This window comes from Eucyclogobius newberryi, unplaced genomic scaffold (assembly GCF_026437365.1).
Source record: "Eucyclogobius newberryi isolate DKJ021-1_F unplaced genomic scaffold, fEucNew1.0.hap1 SCAF_5, whole genome shotgun sequence".
In the NCBI taxonomy this organism is placed as follows: Eukaryota; Metazoa; Chordata; class Actinopteri; order Gobiiformes; family Gobiidae; genus Eucyclogobius; species Eucyclogobius newberryi.
The window spans coordinates 26,862,079-26,882,768 of NW_027316167.1; the positions used below are offsets into that span (position 1 = coordinate 26,862,079).

Here is a 20,690-nt window from a genome sequence, read left to right on the forward strand (position 1 = left end):
TTTATTACATAAAGCCAAAGGTAATACAAGACATATTCTTTCGATTAGAGTGTCAATCATTATCATTAGGTGGTCACAGTGCTGGCCCAAAGGTCATTTCTAAGCAGTGATAGTGTAAAATACATTTTGTATGGGGCCTACTGATTTAATTTAATTTAGACTGCCTCTCTCAATTAAGATTTATGATATTGCCAAGGTTTTGCTTCCGACTAGTGGCGAACAGGGAGTTGTGCATGAATATGTCCTCCTCACCAACAGATGGCGCCATCACACTATCCTTATCCCAGTCGACAGTTCCGCTTGATTTTCCTAAACACCAGCAGCCTCAGCTCAGAACCATCAGTACCTGTCGGGGATCAAAATACAAACAATGGGGAAGAAGCACAAAAAGCACAAATCTGACAAACACGCTCATGAAGGTAAAGAAGCGCATACACAATATATACACACACATCTGAGCTGCCGTCCGCGGTACAAGGGCCTTATATGTTAAGGCTTTAGCCGCTAGCGTTAGCATTGTTTCTTTGTTATTGTCCACAGACTTGAATGAGAGGCCACTGAAACTGGTGCTGAAAGTGTCTGGAAATGAAGTAACCACGGGAAGCTCGAGTCGGGACACGTTCTACGATGATCAGTCCACAGACAATGACAAGCCCAGCAAGGATAAGAAAAAGAAAAAGAAGAAGAATAAACAAGGGTCACCAGAAGAAAAGGCCAAGAAAAAGGTACATCATGTTAAAAAAGGGGGTCTATTTTCTTCACTCTCTTAATGTTAAAGAATGTTTATGTTTCATCAGACGCCAAAGAAGAGAAAAGTACAGGATGTGGAAGGAGATGAGGACTCAGAGCAATGCAGGACTCCAATACGCTCCGAGTTGGATAAACTAGAAGGTAAATTTAACCCTTGAAACTGTTCTAAAAGCCAACAAATACTTGTATTTTCTGCCTTAAATCTCCAGCAGAGGCCAATATTTTGTATGAGCTTTGCATGACGTGTGCTCTCTTATCCAGTTTGTAGTTACCGGTAAATAGATTTATGCATGAGTCTGTAGAAAATAAAAATGTTATTGTTTGGGGATACATGATCAAGATCGGCCAAACATATCAGCCATGAATAAACCCATATTGATTGATCTAGTTGAGTGGTCCAAGCAGCAGCACTTATGCCAGGCTCAATGCGACCATCTGCTGAATATCATCCCTGCTCTCACTCCCATTTCACGCTATGCTGTCCTGTCTGCTTTTCCTGTGTTTTAACGTTGTCTTTTCACTTGACTGTAGCTGAGAAAGCGCAGACTCCACTACAGGAAGCCTTGAATCAACTTCTCAGGCAGCTTCAAAGGTCTTTTGTTTTTCCCACATTGTTAATATTAAAGAAGAATTACCGGTAAGCGGGATAACGTATTATTGTGTGTGTTTTTCTAGGAAAGACCCCAGTGCATTTTTCTCATTTCCTGTCACAGACCTTATTGCACCAGGATACTCCACTATTATCAAACGGCCTATGGATTTTAGCTCAATAAAGGACAAAGTAAAGAAAGAGCACTACCAATCACTGGATGAACTCAAGGTATTTATTTGTTTTAACAACACAAATGAGACTTATGTCGTTTTACACATGGTACAGTGCTCTCTGAAGCGGCTCCAGTTTGCACTAGATTTAGTTTACTTCACTTTTGGGTCAGTCCTGTTCACATTCCCCGCTCTTTATTCACCTCAAATGCTGCACCATGAGGCACATGAGCAGCATCAGCTGACCGCCACACTTAGTTCCATGACGATGGACTTCAAGCAATAAGAGCCACGTGGTTACATACACACTCACTTCCTGATCCTGTATGCACTGGTCTTTTGGTAAATGCAGAGAGCGACAAATCTGAGCGCACACTGAGGGTTACCTAATGCGCAGATGCAGGAGTGACTCGCTTGTAAAAAGTTGAACCACTTTACCATGTCAGGTTGCTAACGGACTGCTTTGCATTGCCCATTCATGTAAATATATGTGGTCAAAAATGCTTTTTGAAAAAGCGATTCAGCTCATATTTATGCCGGCCTGAGATCGACCTCTTTCACACATGGGAGAAGCCACCCTGAGACCTGAGATCTGTTTTAAAGGCTCTCAGATTGGCCCTTCACTGCGCTCCAGACTGCGACTGCCATATCCACAAAAGGACAGTGTGAAAACGACCTTATTGGAGCTATTTTTTCTGATTGTTTGTTGGATGTGCTGAACACTATTCTTTTCAAATAGGTGGATTTCAAGACCATGTGCGAAAATGCCATGATTTACAACAAACCTGAGACGATTTACCACAGAGCTGCACGGAAGCTGCTACACTCAGGGATGAAGATCCTAAGTCAAGTAAAGAATCATTGATTTAGTGTGATACATTTAATTTAAATCCTAAAAAAATCACTCACTCAGGATTTTACTATTTAATGATAACGCCGCGTTCATAGATGTTGAGTTTTTATAGAAATGTTTCAATGTTTCCTTTGTTCAATTTAAACCTGCCTTTTGTGTTTAAATGTACCACTGGTGTTGCTTTATCCCTTAAATAACACAGAGTGGCAGTAGAGAGCTTCAGGTCAAAGTTAAATCCAGGCTGCAGTTCTAGCAGAAGACTAACCTGTTATTTCCTCTAATGAAGGCTTTCGACATTTCGCTTTTGGGAGCCTGGAGTAAAAATAAAGTGTTTTTGTTTTTCTACAGGAGAGACTACAGAGTCTGAAGCAAAGCATTGAGTTCATGTCTGGTCTTGACCCTTCTGCCAAACCATCAGGAAAGTGTGATGAACCCACAGGACTGGACCCAAGCAGAGAGGGGGCCTTGACCACAGACAGCAGCGAGAGCTCTCAGGCTGCTAGCACTCCAAGGTTGTTTGTTGTAACACAGATTTCACTACCAAACACGAATACCACAGCCGCTTACTTTTTGTGAGTTACAAAGGTATAAAATAAAATAGGATTTAGTTTTTTTTGAGAAATATAAATGAAGCTTTCAGTGCACGTAACTTCATTTTCTGTAATTTAGCAAAACCCCTTTTTCCAGTGACGCTGTAGAATGTAAGGAATGCCTATGAGCATGCTGGGTCTTGTTTGCTGCTCTCACGATGCACCTCTAACAGCCGTGTTATTGCCCAGTGATATAACCACAACCAGGACATAAAAAAGAGGAATGGCCTAGAGATGCTTCTGCTCGCTACTTTTCTACTCAATAGAGACTTAAAGAGATGCATTGGTTCACTAGTTGAATGTGTGCTTATTGTCGGTTTAATCTCTCATTCATCCAGGAGTGTCTGGACTCTGTTTTTTAGAAAAACAAAATGTTTCGACTCCAATCTTAGAGTCATTCTCAATCTGCAAATCGAGTCTGGGAACTCAGGTTTTGTATCCTACTCTGAGTAAGCCCTGCCCACCGGGTGGGACCTCCTGATAAAGGGAGTTTTTGGTTTCACTTGGGGCCCGGGGCATTCTGAATACTAATCAGGTACTTGGTGAGAAGGGAGCCAAAGTCAGGTTACAATAGGATGTTGATAGCCCATTACAGGGCTGTTAGGGAACAAAGAAGTGTAGTCTCGATCCAGACGATACAACTGAATCTTTTCTACAATGTGCTTATTGACGTCAGTGAAATGCTTACAGGTAGTTTCACTGCAGAATTAAAATAATGAGTAGGCGTCTTTAATGTCTACATCCTGCAGTCCTTAGCAGCTCAGTAATTATAAACATGATTTTTGTTTTGTGGTTTTAAATGTGTTTTCACTGCAGACGCGACAAGGACTCAAAAGAGGACCCGGCAAAGGCAGTGAAAGAGCTAGAGGAAATCCGCAAGGTCATTGAAGAATCTGGCGGAAAGCTCTCAAACAGAATGCTGCAGTGTGATGTAAGACACAGTTTTATTTATTTGTCCTTTTTCCTGTGTCAAGATGTTATGCAACTAAATATACATTGGGAGAAATAATAGAAGATAATTTGATTCCTATAATGACACTAGATGGAAAAAGTTCACATTAGCAATATCACCTCAGAGAGAACGTTTCAGTAAAGATTTAGCCCAAATTGTGACACACATAACCAGGTCCAAAACATGACTAGTTGCCAGAAAATACAAAGAAACAAGTGGGCGTCCCTCTATTGTCAGTGCTGAATGCTTATGCCACTCAAGAAGAGTTTAAAAAACACGCATGATTTGTTCAGTTTTTGCTTAAATTTTGCTTAATTCATTGCTCTTAAATAAGAATCACATTGATTTTTCAGAATGAAAACATTTTGAATGTTTCTTTTGTAGTTGGAGTTTGCACGTCAAAAGACTGATGGTTCCACTACCCTGGCTATTCTCAACCCCGCTGATCCAGCAGTGGGCGGTAAGGGCCCTTCCCCATTCCAAAAACATTCAGGAAAATACACAATGTTTGACACAGTTTTTATTTTGGCTTTTAAAGATGTGGATTACTGCCCTGTCAAGCTGGGCATGATGTCCAACCGGCTGCAAAGTGGTGTCAACTGTCTACAGGGCTTCAGAGAGGACAAAAGGAATCGAGTCACTCCAGGTTATTGCGTTTCCTTCAACAGTAATTACACACGAAATGCCAACAAGTTCTGATGACGTGCCACTTAATGCATTTCCAGTGTCTTACATGAACTACGGGCCATTCACCTCCTTCGCGCCCACATATGACTCCAGTTTTGCCAACATCAGTAAAGACGATTCTGACCTGATCTACACCTTCTATGGAGAGGAGTCCAGTCTGCAGGGCTCAGACAGGTATGTGACCGCTGTGGCCCCTCAGACGTCATTTAAGACATTCCACAATGATTACCTGCCACCCCCTCGTGATGGTCCAGTCTGAACTGACCTCCACAGATGTTAGGTACACGGGATTGTGCAGAAAGACACATTTGTTTTTCTGTTCCCACGCAATTGTGACTTTGTGTGAGTTCATGTGAATCGTAATATTATTGTTTGCAGCGTCTTTCTTCTGACGTGTAGGAGGTGCAGTGAGTTTACCGACTTCTCATTGTACTGCCCTGACAAAAGCAGTTCTTCTGGGTTTTTTTCCCCTTCTATTTCACAAAAATAATAGTGATTTATTTTTATTTTTTTCTTCCTTATGTGTGCATACAGTCTATCAGAGTTCCTCGCTAAATCAGACGAATACATGTATAAAATGGCTGATAACATATTGGATGCAATGACCAAGGGAGAGCATTCCAAAGTCCTGAAGGAGACACAACAGGTAAATCCAAGTGTATAATTATTGTTTCGTTTATTCACTACAAAGGAGTTATATGCTCGCTGTTTTTTGTCTTATTAGCCTGTGGATGAACCAACAAATGCAAAAGTAGAGGACAAAGCCGGCACAGAGGTGAGGTATTTCAGTATTTGGTGTATTAAAACAGTCCATTTCATCAATCTATTCTTGTTAGAAAAACCTTGAAAGCATTAATTACCACAACTTTTTAACTGGTTTCTTTTTCTTTTTTTTTCATCGAGTAGAAAAATAAGAATATAACTTGGCATTATTGTTATATATAGTGTTTACAGATGGTTGCTGCATCATCCAGCTGTGTCTACATAATGGCTAGTTAGCAGTGAGCCATGAAAAAAACCCGAAAACATTTCCCTTCAAAACACTGTTAGTCATTCAGAGCCGCTATTGGAAGTTGGTGGGGCCTCTGTTTTCCTTTCAGTGCCCACTCGCTGTGCGCCTCAATTGGCCCTCAGAGCAGCGGAGGAAATGGGAGAGGAGCCCTTCGTCAGGCACACAGCGAGCCTCTGTGAGCGCAGCCTGGTGCTTTTCACTGCACGTTGCACTCATCCCCTTCTCATGTATCACAGCTTTGCTTTGTTTGACTAGTGGACTAAAGAGCAAGTATAAACGGCAAAGTTGTGTTTTTGAATATTTCCCTCTGTGTGGCAGGTAACTGAATCTGAAGCATCCAAATCTGACTTGGCTGATGAGGAACGCTCTGGAGGTAATGGTGCGACAAAAGCATCTGCTCTTTGTTTGTCTTTGCACGGTTAGTTCTTATGACATATTGAAGGTTTTAAAGAATACATGTTTTCTGATGGTGATGCAACCCTCAAGAGGAAACAACCCGTAACACAAGAAGTGTCTGATTTGTGCTAATGTGTTGCCCTTTCTCTTGGTCACAGAGGGCTTGCACATCCAGCAGAAACTGGATGAGACGACAAAGTTACTCCGTGACTTACAAGAAGCCCAGAAGGAGCGCCTAAGCACTAAGCAACCACCTAATATGATCTGCCTTTTGGCCCCAACCACCAAGGAGCTGGAGCTGGGTAAGAGCCCAACTTTGATCTCTACGCTGGCTGTAGAGCTCTCACAAGCGGTGCCCAAAGTGAAAGGGAGTGCTGAAACCAGTCTTTCCACCCAAAGGAACAACAGTCAAAGACGACTGAATTCAAAATCTCTTCTGATGATCTCTTTATATGTAAAACGTTTTTAAATGTTTGGCCCTAAGCACAATGAGCATTACCCTGTGAAGAACCCTAAGCCTTAGTCATGCCTGCTGACTAGATCTCTCTCCCCCAAATAGTCAATCTAAAGATTCTCATAGAACACTTGATATTTTACCAACATTATATAAATTATGTTTTGTATTTTTTATTTTTTTTTTGCAGTTGAAAAAGTAACAGAAAACTTGACAAAGCTTACTGGGCAGGTGGCTCCCAGTGATGTCTGCAGTCTCCATGGCATTAGAAAAGCTATGGGCATTTCATTACCCTTTGAAATGCCAGAGAATTTCATAGACCTCGCTACAGGTAAAGCACTTGTCCAAGTATATTATAAAAGTAAATAAAAGTCAGACGATCAAATATGTCTGTTTATGCTTTCAGTTCAAGAAAGGGCTGAACCCATGGAGACTCTGCCCACATGTCCAGATGTGGCACCTGCTGTTGCTGTAAACTGAATCACATTTACAATCTGAATAACTTAAGTTTTGTGTTGTTTGTATGAATTTCAAACAATAAACATTTTATATAAAGTTGTTTGTTAAAGATCAGTGTTTTGACTGACTAGACATTTATTACATTCTGTACAAAATTCAAGCTTGCATTGCACAAAAAGGCAAATAACCACATTTTCCGGATGAGATGACTTAAAAGATAAGGCACACAAGATAAACGGTAAGAAAACGATAAGAAACCAAAAGCCTTCGCAGCAAAGCCATGGACTGGACCAGAAGAGTCCCATTTAACACAGATGCTTTATATGGGCAAAACGAGAGCGAACAGATGGTACTCATGCAGCACATGGATTTGAATTCGTACTCCTGTTAACACAGCACATCTTTTCACTGAATTTTTAAATCGTCTTTAATCCAGCCAAGCTGCACAGACAGAATCTCTGTTGTGCTCACAATATACCCAGCCTTGAATGTTAAGTAGAACTAGACAGTAACATGTATAAGGAATACAAATCATTACAGTCTTTGCTCTAAGTTAATTCATAACCTTACTATGAATTGTATGCAATCTTTTTTACATATGCGCTGCTTGTTACACAGTAACAGCAATTTGTGTGTCTCATTTAGTGAATGACCCAAACCGGATCCTTGTTTTTTTTCAAAGTACCATAGGCCTTCAAAATAAATGTAACATTAGTTTTTCTATCACATTTACATAAAGATAAAAGGTTTCAAAAATGAACATTTCACAGGAGATAAAGTGTTGAATGAGAAATCATACAAGTTGAGTGATTCCCTCGATATCCTACAGGCCCCCCAGAGGCTTCTGGGGGTCTTCATGGTATCCGTTTATGGTGCTTGTTGTGTGTAAACGCTTGACTTCAGTTCATAAGTCAGTCTTTCCGCTGACAGAGGTCACACGACTCAGCTCAGGCCCATACTCTGTTGCTTGCTCATGTCCGTACAAACAAAAAACGTCTTTAATTCTCCTTTGCCTTTAACACTGATGAAACCTCGACATTCACATGAGTAGCCCAAGCTATGGAGCACACCTGATGTTTCCTCCGTAACCTACAAGAAAGATCACCAAATGGATAACATAGTAATTGGGTGAAAATGTATGCCATAGTTGTTCTTCAAGTACCTGTATTTTCCCGAGCTCCCCGGTGCTCTCCATTCTACTGGCCACATTCACTGTGTTGCCCCAAATATCATACTGAGGTTTTCTTGCTCCAATCACCCCAGCGATGACTGGACCATGATTAATGCCTGTAAAATGATAATAGTTTAATACTGCGATGTGAGTTCTTCTGTGTTTTCTCAGTGATTCAGCTGAAGATACATACCCACACGTAATCTGAAGTTGTTGAAGGAATGTCTGTTTATGCCATCTAATTTGCCGATCAGAGCGATGGCAAATTCCACCATGTTTCCTATCTGGGCATTTTGTCTATCTTGATCCTACATTTAAAACATGTATACTTGCATCAGTTAAAACTTTCAGCATTATTATAGCAAAGACAAGTACCTGATTGTTCTCCTGGCCAAGAGTGCCACTGAGTCCTGCTGCTGCCATGTACGTGCTCCCAATGGTTTTGATCTTTTCAACGCCACTGAACTTTGGTTTGGACAACAGCTGCAATGTCAGACACATAGAAGCTCAGTTGAAAGAGGATGAATAATGGACAAGCCGGGACATGAGACAGGAGGAAAAAACAGAAATCGAACCTCATCAAAATCAGCAATGATCTCATTGAGCAGCCTCAGACATTCCAGTCCTTCTTTGTTGATGTCACATTCGGTGTAGAATTCCTTAAAATCTGGCACTGAGGCGAACATCACACATACACAGTTGTAAGACTTGTAGTACAAGTCCTGGTGATGAAAAAAGAAACAAATTAGAAATACAACCCTCTAAACATTGTTTTTTAAAGGATTTCTTGCCCGTAGGCTTTATTAGGACAGTATAGCTGAGGATAGATAAGATAAGCCTTTATTTGTTCACACAATGGGGAAATTCTAGTGTTGTAACACAAAGTAGCTCCATAAGTAAACAAACAGATACTTATATAAAACTTTAAGCAAAAAACTCTTAATAGAAAAGCTCTTATAATAGGAATGAGAAAGGGAAAGACATTACAGCCAATAGTCAAGAGACAAAATCTAACTTATGGCACTGCAAGTTGCCCTCACATTCTTATTAGATATTAAGAATAACTCTTACAAACATTTACAGAATGGTGGCCATTCATTGCTTTCATCACTATTTGGCATTGAACCAATAACAAAATAAAATCTTCATCTTATGACAAAACATAATATACTGGCACTTTTTCAAAGCCCATTGTCACATTAAGATGATGAAAATGTCAACATATTTAAGTCCTGGACAAGATTTTAGAAGTCCAATTCAAACAACCAACATTTGTTTATAGATGAAAAGTCACCTCATTCTTTTTGTTTTCACCAACAAACAGTGAGGCCACATGTGCAGGAAGCACATTCTCCAGGAGCAGACGGTTGAGGTTCTCTCTGGTCTCTATCTCATCCTTTTCTGTACGATTCTTGTACTTCAGCAAGAAGTCCTGACGAAAGCATCCCTCGGTCTAGCAGACAGAGGCCCCACAACACATTATATTCAGCTAGGGGCCATTTGATCAGAATGGTTGTGTGCTTACCTGTTGTGAAATGATGAGCATTGTCACCAGGAATAAAGTGATGTAAATGCAACTCATCACCTGTGGGTGCTTCACAAGGCCTAAGCATCTCCGAATAGACTCCTCATCTTGACTGTTCAACAAAAGGCATATTGTCTGTATTACAATTGTATTTGTTACAAACATTTTCAGATATTGCTGCTAAAACTACACAGCTTATCACAGGACTTACCCGCTGCAGTTCCAGTTTCCTGAAACTTGAGTAAACAACACATTTCCATAAGACTCAAAGAGCTCCTTCTTTGACGTGAGTATGAGAACATAGTAGATTATAGAAGCCAAGGTCAAGAAAAGTACTTTGAGCTCAAAGCTCAGTCTCAGGAATACTCCACATGCAACTAAAGAGAGTATGCAGCAGAATACTGAGTACTACAGGGAGACAAGAAGACAACCATAATTACTGTAGCTTCAGTCAAATAGCAAAAAAAGAGTGGACAGGTATGACAATATTCACTTACAGGGAGATAGTAAAGGTCCTCTTCTAAATCCTGCCTTTGAGACTCATTGATATGAGCCATGTCATGAATGTCACTGGAGCAGTCAGTCACACATGTATGGGCAAAGCACTGAAGGAGAGTAAAACATTGTTGACTCACGAGTGACCAGAGGACAAAATGCTTTCAAGTGTGGTATGGCAGCTATGAAGTAAAGCTACAAATAAATAATAATAATAAAAAGTACATAATGACCTTCTCTCAGACTTACCAGGTTGAACACGGCCATGATAATGATGACCGCAGTGGTAGTTGTGGCCAAAGGGAGGCGCACACACGGCTGCTTAACCACTGCCTCTGATACAGCTGGAAGCCACTGACAGTGTGTCAACTTCTCAGGGAACAAGTGCTGAACACAAAGATGAATAATGAGAAAAAGGTTATTTATTTTATAATGTTGGCACATGCCTGGCCCCTAAGGTCACAGCCCACAAGCCCATCAAAGGGAACATAGAACAGTACAAAGAGAGCTAACATACAAACAGTATATAAATAGTCCTAAACTTGCAGTCATAATTGTCCCATTTGTCCCAAAGTCTAACATATTTGTAGATTTTTAAATGTAGTCCAAATGTAATCTCCAGTTTTCCAAATGTGTTATGTCGTTCTAGTTCTTAATTGTTGGTTGGGTTTGTGTCATCAATTTCTTAGGCTCCCTTCAGGTTGTGAGCACAGATTTAACCCTGGGATTCTCAATTTCCTTAATATGACTCCAATAAGGTATATATACGATAATTCAGAATAGAAATGGGTCTATCTGAGGCACAGTCGAGTCAGTCCTTCCCTTCTTAAGGTGTGAGTGATATGAAGGCTTCTTTCCAACCCGGAGGAGCTTTAGACTACATTGAGGTGAACTTATCATAGACAAATTGTTCTTTAATATCTTGATTGCACAATGTATTTCCAACACAGTTAGTTGGAAATGTTACATCTCAAAACTGCTTTAGCCAGTTTGAACCAGAGGAGAGAATAATGTAGATAGGGGCATGGTAACTTGACTCTATTGTGCCTATGTCCGCCTCAATGGTTTATTGAAAACAAAAATGTAGTCCAGTCATGAGTAGATTGTACGATGATGAATGATTCATGTGAACTGAAAAGTTACCACAACATTTCATGCTCAATTTAATTTAAATACACACTGAAGACTTAGCACACACCTGAATGTTGCCTGCAAAACATATGGCCAGGGCAAGCAGCAGGACAAAAAACAACACTCCAAAGGTAATCCCCAGCTTCTCATGACTGAAAGAAAACAATGTAATATTCATTCATAAACTAAAAAATAAATTATCATTTGATTTTTTTTTTAAACAATAGCAAAACAGACTTACTTTTTTGTCACAAGAATCTGGACCAAGAAAATACATATGAAGATGAAAGTGGCACAGCCAACATAATATTTAAACATCGGTAAATCTAGAGCTCGATACTGTGGACATAATAGAACATTATCTTCACTTTTTTATAACAGTATTTTTATTATAATGCATATTCTTGCTACTAACCTGTTTCTCCAGGTCTTTTTTTGGAAACCAAAGTGCTAAACTGCCAGTATCTTCAGACTTGGACCACTGCCTGAGAAGGGAAGATGTTGGTTATTATAACTAGCCTTAAAATCATTCAAGACTTTTAAAATATTGGTGAGACATATCCACCCACTTGCTACTGAGCTCATCTATTGTGGTTGTCATTTCATTGTGGAGTTCTTCATCAAACTTGCTCTTTTGGGATTTGTTCCTGCATGAGAAAGGACAATGAGCACTCTGCACGGAGATGACAGGACAAGAGCATGAAGACTCTAAACCAAATCATGCAGCACAGGTGAGTCGGGGCAGCTACGTTTAGCACCACTCAGAGCATTAGTTTGGTGGAGAAAGAGATGATTTCAGGCTGTTAGAAAGCTTCAAAGAGAGAGGGTGCAGTCAGAGTCAGCGGTGTCACTGCTGTGCCTCTGGAAACCCCCAACTTGAACAGGAAGGAAACACTCACAGACGCAGCAGCCCAAACGCACGCCTGCCTGCCCCATGACGAGCACAAAGAACCCTCTACAGTTGTTAGAGGCCACGCGTGTCATTACAGGTTAGACCAATCCTGTTAGTTTAGGGACTACCAGTCGTTCTCACGGTGCTTTTTGGCTAATAGATATTCCATTTGGTTATGAGAGAAAATAATAATAGTCGTTTAAATTCAAACACACTTTTTTTCAGTGGGGAAAAAGCAATGTGGTTACAAGGCAGTGGGTTTAAAAATGGACCTTGCATGCCACAAAGGCCCCACTCACTTATAGCTGCTGAATGGAGGAGGAGGCAATGTGAACGGCTCTTCAAGACACTCATCAAAACTGTCCAGACCCAAGAGTGAGACAAAAGCAAACTTAATCATGGAAATAATAGTGCGAGGTCAGAGTAGGGATCTATTTATCTTGGCAGCCATGTCCAATGTTTTTGTAAATGAGAACAAATCAACATTGTATAGGCCATCAGTAAAAGTACTATTTGAAAAACGTGTTAACCTCATATCTAGGGCAATTCCACAATGATGTTAACTAAATAACCTCAGACCTCCTCTCTTCGTTTTTTAATTTACTTTCCCAAATGAGCACCTGATTTTGTACACTATGCTGTTGATCTATCGGCTGAAGCAGTACATTTTCTCTCAATAGCTAGAAATTCTTAATATTCTGTCTTTAACAGGATCGCTGTGCACTTTGTCCATGATGATGAATGTGGCCCACACTGAAGGTCAGCCCAGGCTCACGATTTCAAAAAGATTCTACATCTTTAAGCCCAACAAAATAATTGAGCAAACACCTTTATATTTGCAAGGTCTGGTCAAATCTGGAATGTTTTCAACAGGCCAGACGGGTGTTAATAGCAATATGCACATGTTTCACCTGTCAGCTTCCTTACATGGTCTCACAACACTTCACTTGGCACGGTGAGTTTTCAAGTTTTACTGCCAGATGCCCTGTCTGGCTCAGAGTATCAATCCAACTGCCAAACGCCCATTTTTGTTTGAATTATGTGAACAATAGTGTTAATTTCATTGTACTGTACTTGAAGAATCCACTATTAAACTACACGTTTGTCTTTTCAATTGATTAGAACAAACTATGTAAAGTGCTGGCGACAAAATAGTATTATCTAACAAGCGTAACTCAGTATAACTATATGGAGAATAAAGTTCAGTCAAATTATTATATCTATTTATGAATGTACCAGATAAAAACTCAGAGATCAAGATATCTTTGCCAAGATTGTTCTCACCTATCAATGTTTGCAGAACCCACAGCCGATCGAAGCGGGATGTCCTTGAAAAAGGGGAGAAATTCCAACATTAAATCAATACAAACTTAAGACAAGATAAGTTAATAAAGTTAATACATGCCCGGAGCAATAACTTAAATGGTTTTCCTCAATCTAGCCATTTCACATGCTTCATTATGGAAACAAACACTGTATTCTACCTTGCGAGGTTTTCCAATCACGATGTTGTCATTGATGAAACCCTCTCGGTTCTGAAGGTGGGCAAATGGTTTCACTGCGCCCCATGATTCCAGATAACGTGTCATGCGCACGGACGCCCGCATTTTTATGCCGTCATTCACCCGAGGTTTAGGTGCACTGCGTGTGTTAAGTGACGGGTCCTTAGACTTGAACAAAAACACATATAGATTATTGCAGTAGAATTTATACATCAAATATGTTCGGTGTATTCCAAATTCAACTCACTCGTGGATCAATTACAAGGAAGGTTTGGACATTCAGCTCCTTGAGGCAGGGGTCCCTCAGATGGCCATTGCCCTCCTCCACCTCGTATGCCTTGTTAAGGTGCTTCAGAGTGGCCTCTGTTATGTGAACACGCCTAAGTACAAGGTATTACCATCATTATAACCAGAATGTCATGATGTTACAGGATACAAAACATGATTGCTCAGTATTCTTTTCAACTTTAAGAGGATTTTCTTTCTCAAGAGTTTGAGTTCACTCTCAGACATGTTAAAAACAAAAAGGTGGCCTACCCTGGTACACCTCCGGACTCCATGTGATTGGCCAGTGTAACATCATGAGACCACACATCAAACTGCCACTTACGAAGGCCAATAACACCACAGAGCACATTTCCTGAGTGAACGCCCACTCTCATGTTGATTTCCACTCCTGTGGCTTCCCGCACCTGTCTACGGCGTCAGAGCAAACCTTGAACATTCACTCACGTCTGACAAGGTTTTGAATGTGTAAAACGACACTTACTTGATTGCCTCACACATGTCAAGGCCCATTTTGACACAGTTTTTTGCGTGCTTAGGCAGAGAGACTGGCAGCCCTGACACACAGTAATAACAGTCTCCAAGGATCTTGATTCTCATGCATTCATTTTCCTACAAGCAAAAACAGTTTAAAGCTTGTTAGCTCTGGACATAGCAATACACCAAAGGAAAATTAAACAAATTACTCGTGCAAAAAAGAGGAAACTAACCTTCGCTATTTGGTCAAACTTTCCAAACAGCTCATTAAGCATAATAACTAGTTCCTTTGGAGAGCAGTCACTGGCCAGTTGGGTGAAACCAACAATGTCTGCATAAAGAATGCTGAATGTAAAAAATAATAATTTTATTATTTGAAGAAAAACAATAAATAGAATGAATATGTTTTATTAAATTGGATTATATGTATCAAATTCTACCGTCATTCAACTATATCCATCATTTATAGTCAATTCTATTTAAATAGACTTAAATAGATTTACCTTCATCAAAGTATTCCTCGCTATAGAATTAGGCTCTAATAACTGGTGTGTGAGAGCCAATCACTACAGTGTACTATTTAAGAGACTGCTGTAGTTTTGGCAAGCCTCCACAAGGCCAAATCCAAGTATGTAATGACTGTAACTCACTGTGTGCATGAATGGAAATAGCAGCACTGACAACAAGAGCGTCCAAACTATTCCCTGCGACCCTCAGACACGTCTACTCTAACACAAGCGCCAAGCAAATCCTGTCATCCCAGTCAGGTCTACATTTCTGTCCAAATATGAAGAAATAGTAACAGTATGTAAAAGTAGTGAAGTGTAATGATGGCAACCAAACAAGTTGCTATGTTAGTGAGTTTTGTTCATTGACAATAAACCTTTTCTGATTCTGATTGAGAGGGACGGACTGTGTGCATGTAAGTCACATGTCCAGGTGATAGACAATGGAGCGAATGACCTGTCAAACATAATTATAGAGATCGGTTAAGGACGAAACCCATCGTTCAGCAAGTGCATGGTTAAATTAACACAAACATGACAATGGCTCTGTGATGATAAAAGCCTTAAACAGATTCTTCCTGATGAGTTGAACCGATTTGTTGTGATCTTGGTCTGAGACAGAAAACACAAGCACGCTTATAAATCCTATTCCCTTATAATGCCAACATGAGCTCCTCAGCCATCTGCCAAAGTTCAGTTTAAGCTGACCTACTGTCTGTCTGCACCAGTGAAATTAATGAAAGACTTGTAAAACGAAGAGCTGTAACTGGGCCAACAATAATATTCTTGACTGTTTGGCGAATTGGACAGAAATATTCATTTTCTCAAGTACTTTACCAGTAACTACATTTATATTTGGCCGTGGGGTAAACAATAGTACAATTATTTACTTTTAATAGTAGAAAAGTATAATGTAGTGGAAACTTGCAAAACGTTTAATAGTTGAAGTTAGATAATTTGTGTTATAATAACTATTGTGTGATTTAGAAGTGGTTCTACCTGACATTCTCATGCCTCTTCACATACAGGCTGTGAAAGTTATTATCCTTGACCAGCCGCTGTTGCTCCTCCTTATCTTTACAGTCTTGTAAGCGCTCCATAATCGCTAGCTTCATCTTCATGGAGATGTAGACAGGGAGAACAGACTGCAACAGGTTTTCCTGTAACAAACACAATGTTTATTAGATTTGGCTAAACAACATCAATTTACAAAGGACTAGTTCCCAAGAAGGAAGATCACTGCAAGTTTATAGTTCAAGTGATTGTAATAGACACATAACAGAGATAGTGTTAATGTATAGTTTATTCATTAACTTAGGAATGTGAAAAGGTTTGTCTTACATAAACGCAAATGTTATCAAGGCCTCTATAAGAACGTCCTGTTTAAATCACATTATGCCCCACCTATAATTAAGTTGGATTCATTGCAAATACTTCAATACTTTAATCTTTTATATTATTTTACATAAATACATTTTTCTATTAAGTCTATATCCATTAAAAATAAGTACCAGCATTTTGGAAATACAAAAATAAGCTAAGTAAATGGCAAATAATAAAGCACATGTAGAACAGCTTGTTAAAGCGTGTGTAAATTCCCTATTGTCATAGAAACAGAGACACCAATATGGCAAAAACAGTGTACTGTGTTTATAAATATATATTATAGCATATCATTGTTAACTGACCGTGACTACCATTCATTTTGTGAGAAAATATTGTCCAAGTTGAAACTGAATCATGTATTTAAAAAATTATAATAACTAATTAGCTTTTTGTATTTACGCATTTCTTGACACACAAAGATGCTTCACATTGCATCATTCGTTCACTCCACACTTGGTGGTAGTAAGCTACTATTGCCACAGCTGCCCTGGGGCAGATTATATTTAACCATAAAAGTGACTGTACGGCTGGACAATAAATGTCAACCTTGAGTTAATGTGACACACATAAATGTACAGTGTATCCAAAATAATTTAACACTATTAACCATTTCAGTGTAGTGTAGAACAGAGTGCTACCTGTTGCCTCTTCTCTATTTCCAGCTTCATTCGCATGCTCAGGCTCCTCAGTGTGTCTTGGAAAGTTTGTCTTAGCGTTTTCTCCATCAAGACCTTATGAAAGGCTCCGACTACACTGCCACACAGAAACACCACTGCATTCGACACCATCTAAAACACAACAGGGAATCAAAATGTGGCCAAATGTTTATACATAAAACAAAACACTAACAAATGATAACCTGTATTACCTGGTTAGCCAGGTGAGGTGAGGGCTGATCGCTGTAAACAGTGAGTCGAAGTGTAACAACCAAGATGTGGGACACGGAGGAGGCAATGCTGAGGAACACAGCGTGCCACAGCTGGAAGGGCAGCATTGTGTACACCGTGAAGATGATGAAGAGAAAGAAAGGCACCTGAAAGTATAGCAAAGCATTCATTACACAGGGGGTTGGAGACTATCTCAGCCTTTATGGTCGCTATAAGGGAGACATATTATGTCAAGTCATGTGTTCACTCATTATTACTCAAAGTTGTATTTTGAGTGATTCATGCACGTTTGAGTAATCCTGTATTGACCTCCATTCAAGGTGTGAGTACTCCTGTCTCCGCCCACTTCTCTGTATTTGCTTGCGATTATTTAAAAATTCCGACTCCAGGTTCAAAGGTGTTATGTAGGTACTTTTCAACAAAAAAAAACACAGAGCAAAATCTGCGGCTCACAGATTCTAGTATTATGTAGTTTTACTGTATATATATATATATATATATATATATATATATACAGTAAAACTACAGTATATATATATATATATATATATATATATATATATATATATACTGTAGTTTTACTGTATATATATATATATATATACAGTAAAACTACAGTATATATATATATATATATATATATATATATATATATATATATATACAGTAAAACTACAGTATATATATATATATATATATATATATATATATATACAGTAAAACTACAGTATATATATATATATATAATATAATAATATATATAATAATAATATTAAATATAATATTATCATATTATATTTAATATTATTATATATAATATAACATAATAAAAATGAATATGTTATGGTTTCATACTGAAAAGTAAGTATGTCTTCTTTAACTGGGCTACAATGTCCAGTTGCAATTTCCAGTATTCATTTACAAGGGGAAAATTAGAGTCACACATTCTGAGAACACGTGTTAGCCCAAGTAGACCTTGACACTTCACTCACAGGGACAATGAGGTTTACCTTACATTTACTTCACTAGGTCTTAATCCATAAAACATAAGGCATTATTCAAAAGACACACTATAATGGCAGTGAAAAGACATTTGTTTTAGAATTATAAGAAGAGAAGCAGAAGGAACTTCAGGGACAAAATGATTTCAATAGCAGTGACTTTGGACATTGCTTTTTACAGAACACGTACTCATCTGAATTTGCACTCATCACAAATCAAAATTGCGTTACCTGATCCCAAGGAAGAAAGATGGGGCTGCTGAAAATGAAGGTGAAGCCCATGGACAGGTGTGTGGCCCAGATGACGAGTCCCAGGAGACGCCTCCATCTCTGCGACAGCACGTCCGTACACACGCACACGAAGACGGCCAGAAACACACACAGGCTGGAGCTCACCACGCTCACAAAGGCACTGTGTTCCTCTGCGCTCTACAACCGCGTCAGGAGAGAGAACAATAAACACATTTTATTACACTCCACATTGACTGTTAGTCCTGGGTATATTTGACGCTGTAAATCACAGGGGGATTCCAATGCAGGGGTTAGCTAGGGTCTTTTTATGAGCCACAAAGAAAGTTTTCAGCCAGGTTGTGTGTATTTTTACCCTCCTGCTTGTTCCTGAACGAGTTAACCTGCAATGTCAGGAAACATCGACATCTCATGTACTGTATCTATGCAGTTTTTGTGTTTCGAGGAGAGAAAAAAAAGGTAAAATAAAGATAAAATGTAAAAAAATAAAGGCCAATGGGAGAAAACAAAGGGTTAAAAGAGCAAAAGAGCGAGACAGTCCAACAAAGTCAGAGTTTATGGATCCCGCTCAGAGAAGGCCATCTCTGCATTGTATGTTGAGCTTTCTGGTTACCATGGCAGCACTGCTAAAGGGCACTTCTAAACTGAAACACTTTGTGCTCTCCATGTTGTCTTAACAAAACCTGGGCTGAAAAAGAACAATTACTGTATACGAATGGGATACTATGCAGCCCCCTTCTGGCCTGCTCTTAACACTAAGAGAAACAAAACCCTAAAATGAAAACAACAAGAACAAGGAAACAAAGTGACTTATCCGTGCATTATGCAATTTTGTGAACTTGACTACACGGGGACGATTGGAAATTAGCAAGTGAATAACTGAAGATGAAATGAACTGTGTATAATCCTCTAATTGAACTTTAAAATAACAAGGCAAATAGAAGCAGTTGAGCACTAGTGATTTATTGGCTCATAGTGCCATCAGGGGCAGGTGATGGTGGTGAAAGTGCTACTTATCAAAAAGCCAGTTGTTCATTCAGAGCTGCTCTTCATTAGATGGCCAACAGAGAAGTGGAGTTATATAAGCTCACCGTGGTTTCCTGACACTGCTACTGGACCAATAAAAAGACTGCTGCTTGTGTTTTTGCATTGACACACTGCAATACATGTGACTTTCTTCTAGCATTGTTACATAGAAATTAATTAAAATCACAGAGCAGAACTTGAAGATGCCCTTTACATGGTAATCAGTGTCCATTAGGTAATATTACAAAAGCAGGAAGGCTTTGGCTTTCCACAAGGGAAAAGTCATCATCTCCCAAAACAAAAGCTGTCAGTTCATGAATGATTTAGACCACAGACTGGGTGGTAACCTGGCTACAACTATGCCAAAATCAACTCAATCTATACAGTACCTGCCTTTTCCTGTCACCACATTTAGGCTTTGGAAACGCACAACATTTCCTTTGTTTGTTTTAATACAAGAAGCGGACTTCATCTTTTTTTTGAATTTTGTTTTTGTCTTAATCAAAATTATTGCTTATTGTTTTGCTCTTGATCAATTCACAATTAACTCAACCAAGTTATTGTTGTCATCAAAGGTACTTGACTCATTTTGCTATTGCATTTTCTCATTCACACAAGCGGTTTCACATTCTAGAAAGAGATTATATATTCAAAATGTATTGCAAATCACTCTAGAGGTGATTCACTGTTTTTGAAAGAAATACCCATATATAAAATCTGACTATTGTAAATGTTAATTAACCACGGGACCGCATACATAACTTGTAATGACGTCCACATCAAGACACAACTTTTTCATTCTTATTTAAGTAATGGCCAATGATGGGTTGCATTTCAGCCCTTTTTCCACATCAACTTTCCCTGATCTCGCTCCTAATGTCATTAACCGCATCTTTGTTTGTCCGGTTGAGATGTTTCAGCGTATGCTCAAGTACGGTTAATATAATAAACCAAGATTTTCTAAACTAACTCTGATGGAGACAAGACACTTACCAGTCCAAGGGCAAAGAAGAGAATGAGGAGGCTTGCACAGGAGAGCATGGAGAGGCCCAGCAGCAGCACCAGAGGCTGATACTGGCTGATGCAGGAGAATTTCCAGTACAGCGCCTCATTTTTCAGTTCCTGGTCATTCAACAGGTACTTTCCCTTGGCTGGCATCACAATCGTACGTTATAGCGACATAGCAGAGGTAAATGGGATCTCGCGTCGCGGCACACACCACAAAGTCCAAAAATCTAGGAA

The 20,690-nt window shown here is 39.3% G+C and overlaps 2 protein-coding genes across 3 annotated transcripts; one reads left to right on the forward strand and one right to left on the reverse strand.

Annotated features, from left to right (window-relative positions):
- The first annotated feature begins 300 nt into the window (after positions 1–300).
- Positions 301–6,972, forward strand: brd7 (bromodomain containing 7). The gene is made up of 17 exons (XM_072465902.1): positions 301–419; positions 541–725; positions 798–891; positions 1,282–1,342; positions 1,426–1,570; positions 2,252–2,362; positions 2,714–2,877; positions 3,772–3,886; positions 4,292–4,367; positions 4,446–4,553; positions 4,633–4,768; positions 5,129–5,240; positions 5,319–5,369; positions 5,925–5,979; positions 6,161–6,304; positions 6,647–6,787; positions 6,863–6,972. The coding sequence occupies exons 1-17, from the start codon at positions 371–373 to the stop codon at positions 6,934–6,936; spliced, it is 1,821 nt and encodes a 606-aa protein (XP_072322003.1). The 5' UTR covers positions 301–370; the 3' UTR covers positions 6,937–6,972.
- A 40-nt stretch (positions 6,973–7,012) lies between these two features.
- Positions 7,013–20,683, reverse strand: adcy7 (adenylate cyclase 7). 2 transcript variants are annotated; one of them, XM_072465900.1, is made up of 26 exons: positions 20,442–20,683; positions 18,405–18,602; positions 17,154–17,318; positions 16,924–17,073; positions 15,899–16,059; positions 14,627–14,738; positions 14,401–14,528; positions 14,169–14,327; positions 13,879–14,011; positions 13,614–13,799; positions 13,414–13,457; positions 12,429–12,488; positions 11,807–11,884; positions 11,653–11,722; positions 11,479–11,576; positions 11,305–11,389; positions 10,356–10,493; positions 10,109–10,216; positions 9,823–10,019; positions 9,612–9,723; positions 9,381–9,539; positions 8,662–8,808; positions 8,462–8,569; positions 8,280–8,394; positions 8,078–8,202; positions 7,013–8,004 (listed from the first exon to the last, which is right to left on the reverse strand). In XM_072465900.1, the coding sequence occupies exons 1-26, from the start codon at positions 20,604–20,606 to the stop codon at positions 7,858–7,860; spliced, it is 3,348 nt and encodes a 1,115-aa protein (XP_072322001.1). In that variant the 5' UTR covers positions 20,607–20,683; the 3' UTR covers positions 7,013–7,857. The 2 variants fall into 2 exon arrangements, with proteins under 2 accessions (XP_072322001.1, XP_072322002.1); XM_072465901.1 differs by lacking the exon at positions 12,429–12,488.
- Positions 20,684–20,690: the final 7 nt, after the last annotated feature.

What these genes read in the sequence shown, in the direction of transcription:
- brd7 (XM_072465902.1), top strand. Translation starts at nt 371, where the DNA reads ATGGGGAAGAAGCACAAAAAGCACAAATCTGACAAACACGCTCATGAA. An exon ending in TGACAAACACGCTCATGAAG is followed by an intron (nt 420 to 540) that starts GTAAAGAAGCGC and finishes TATTGTCCACAG; the next exon opens with ACTTGAATGAGAGGCCACTG. An exon ending in TCCTGAAGGAGACACAACAG is followed by an intron (nt 5,241 to 5,318) that starts GTAAATCCAAGT and finishes TTGTCTTATTAG; the next exon opens with CCTGTGGATGAACCAACAAA.
- adcy7 (XM_072465900.1), bottom strand. Translation starts at nt 20,606, where the DNA reads ATGCCAGCCAAGGGAAAGTACCTGTTGAATGACCAGGAACTGAAAAAT. An exon ending in TCTTCTTTGCCCTTGGACTG is followed by an intron (nt 18,603 to 20,441) that starts GTAAGTGTCTTG and finishes ACGCGGTTGTAG; the next exon opens with AGCGCAGAGGAACACAGTGC. An exon ending in ATAGATGAGCTCAGTAGCAA is followed by an intron (nt 11,723 to 11,806) that starts GTGGGTGGATAT and finishes TTCCCTTCTCAG; the next exon opens with GCAGTGGTCCAAGTCTGAAG.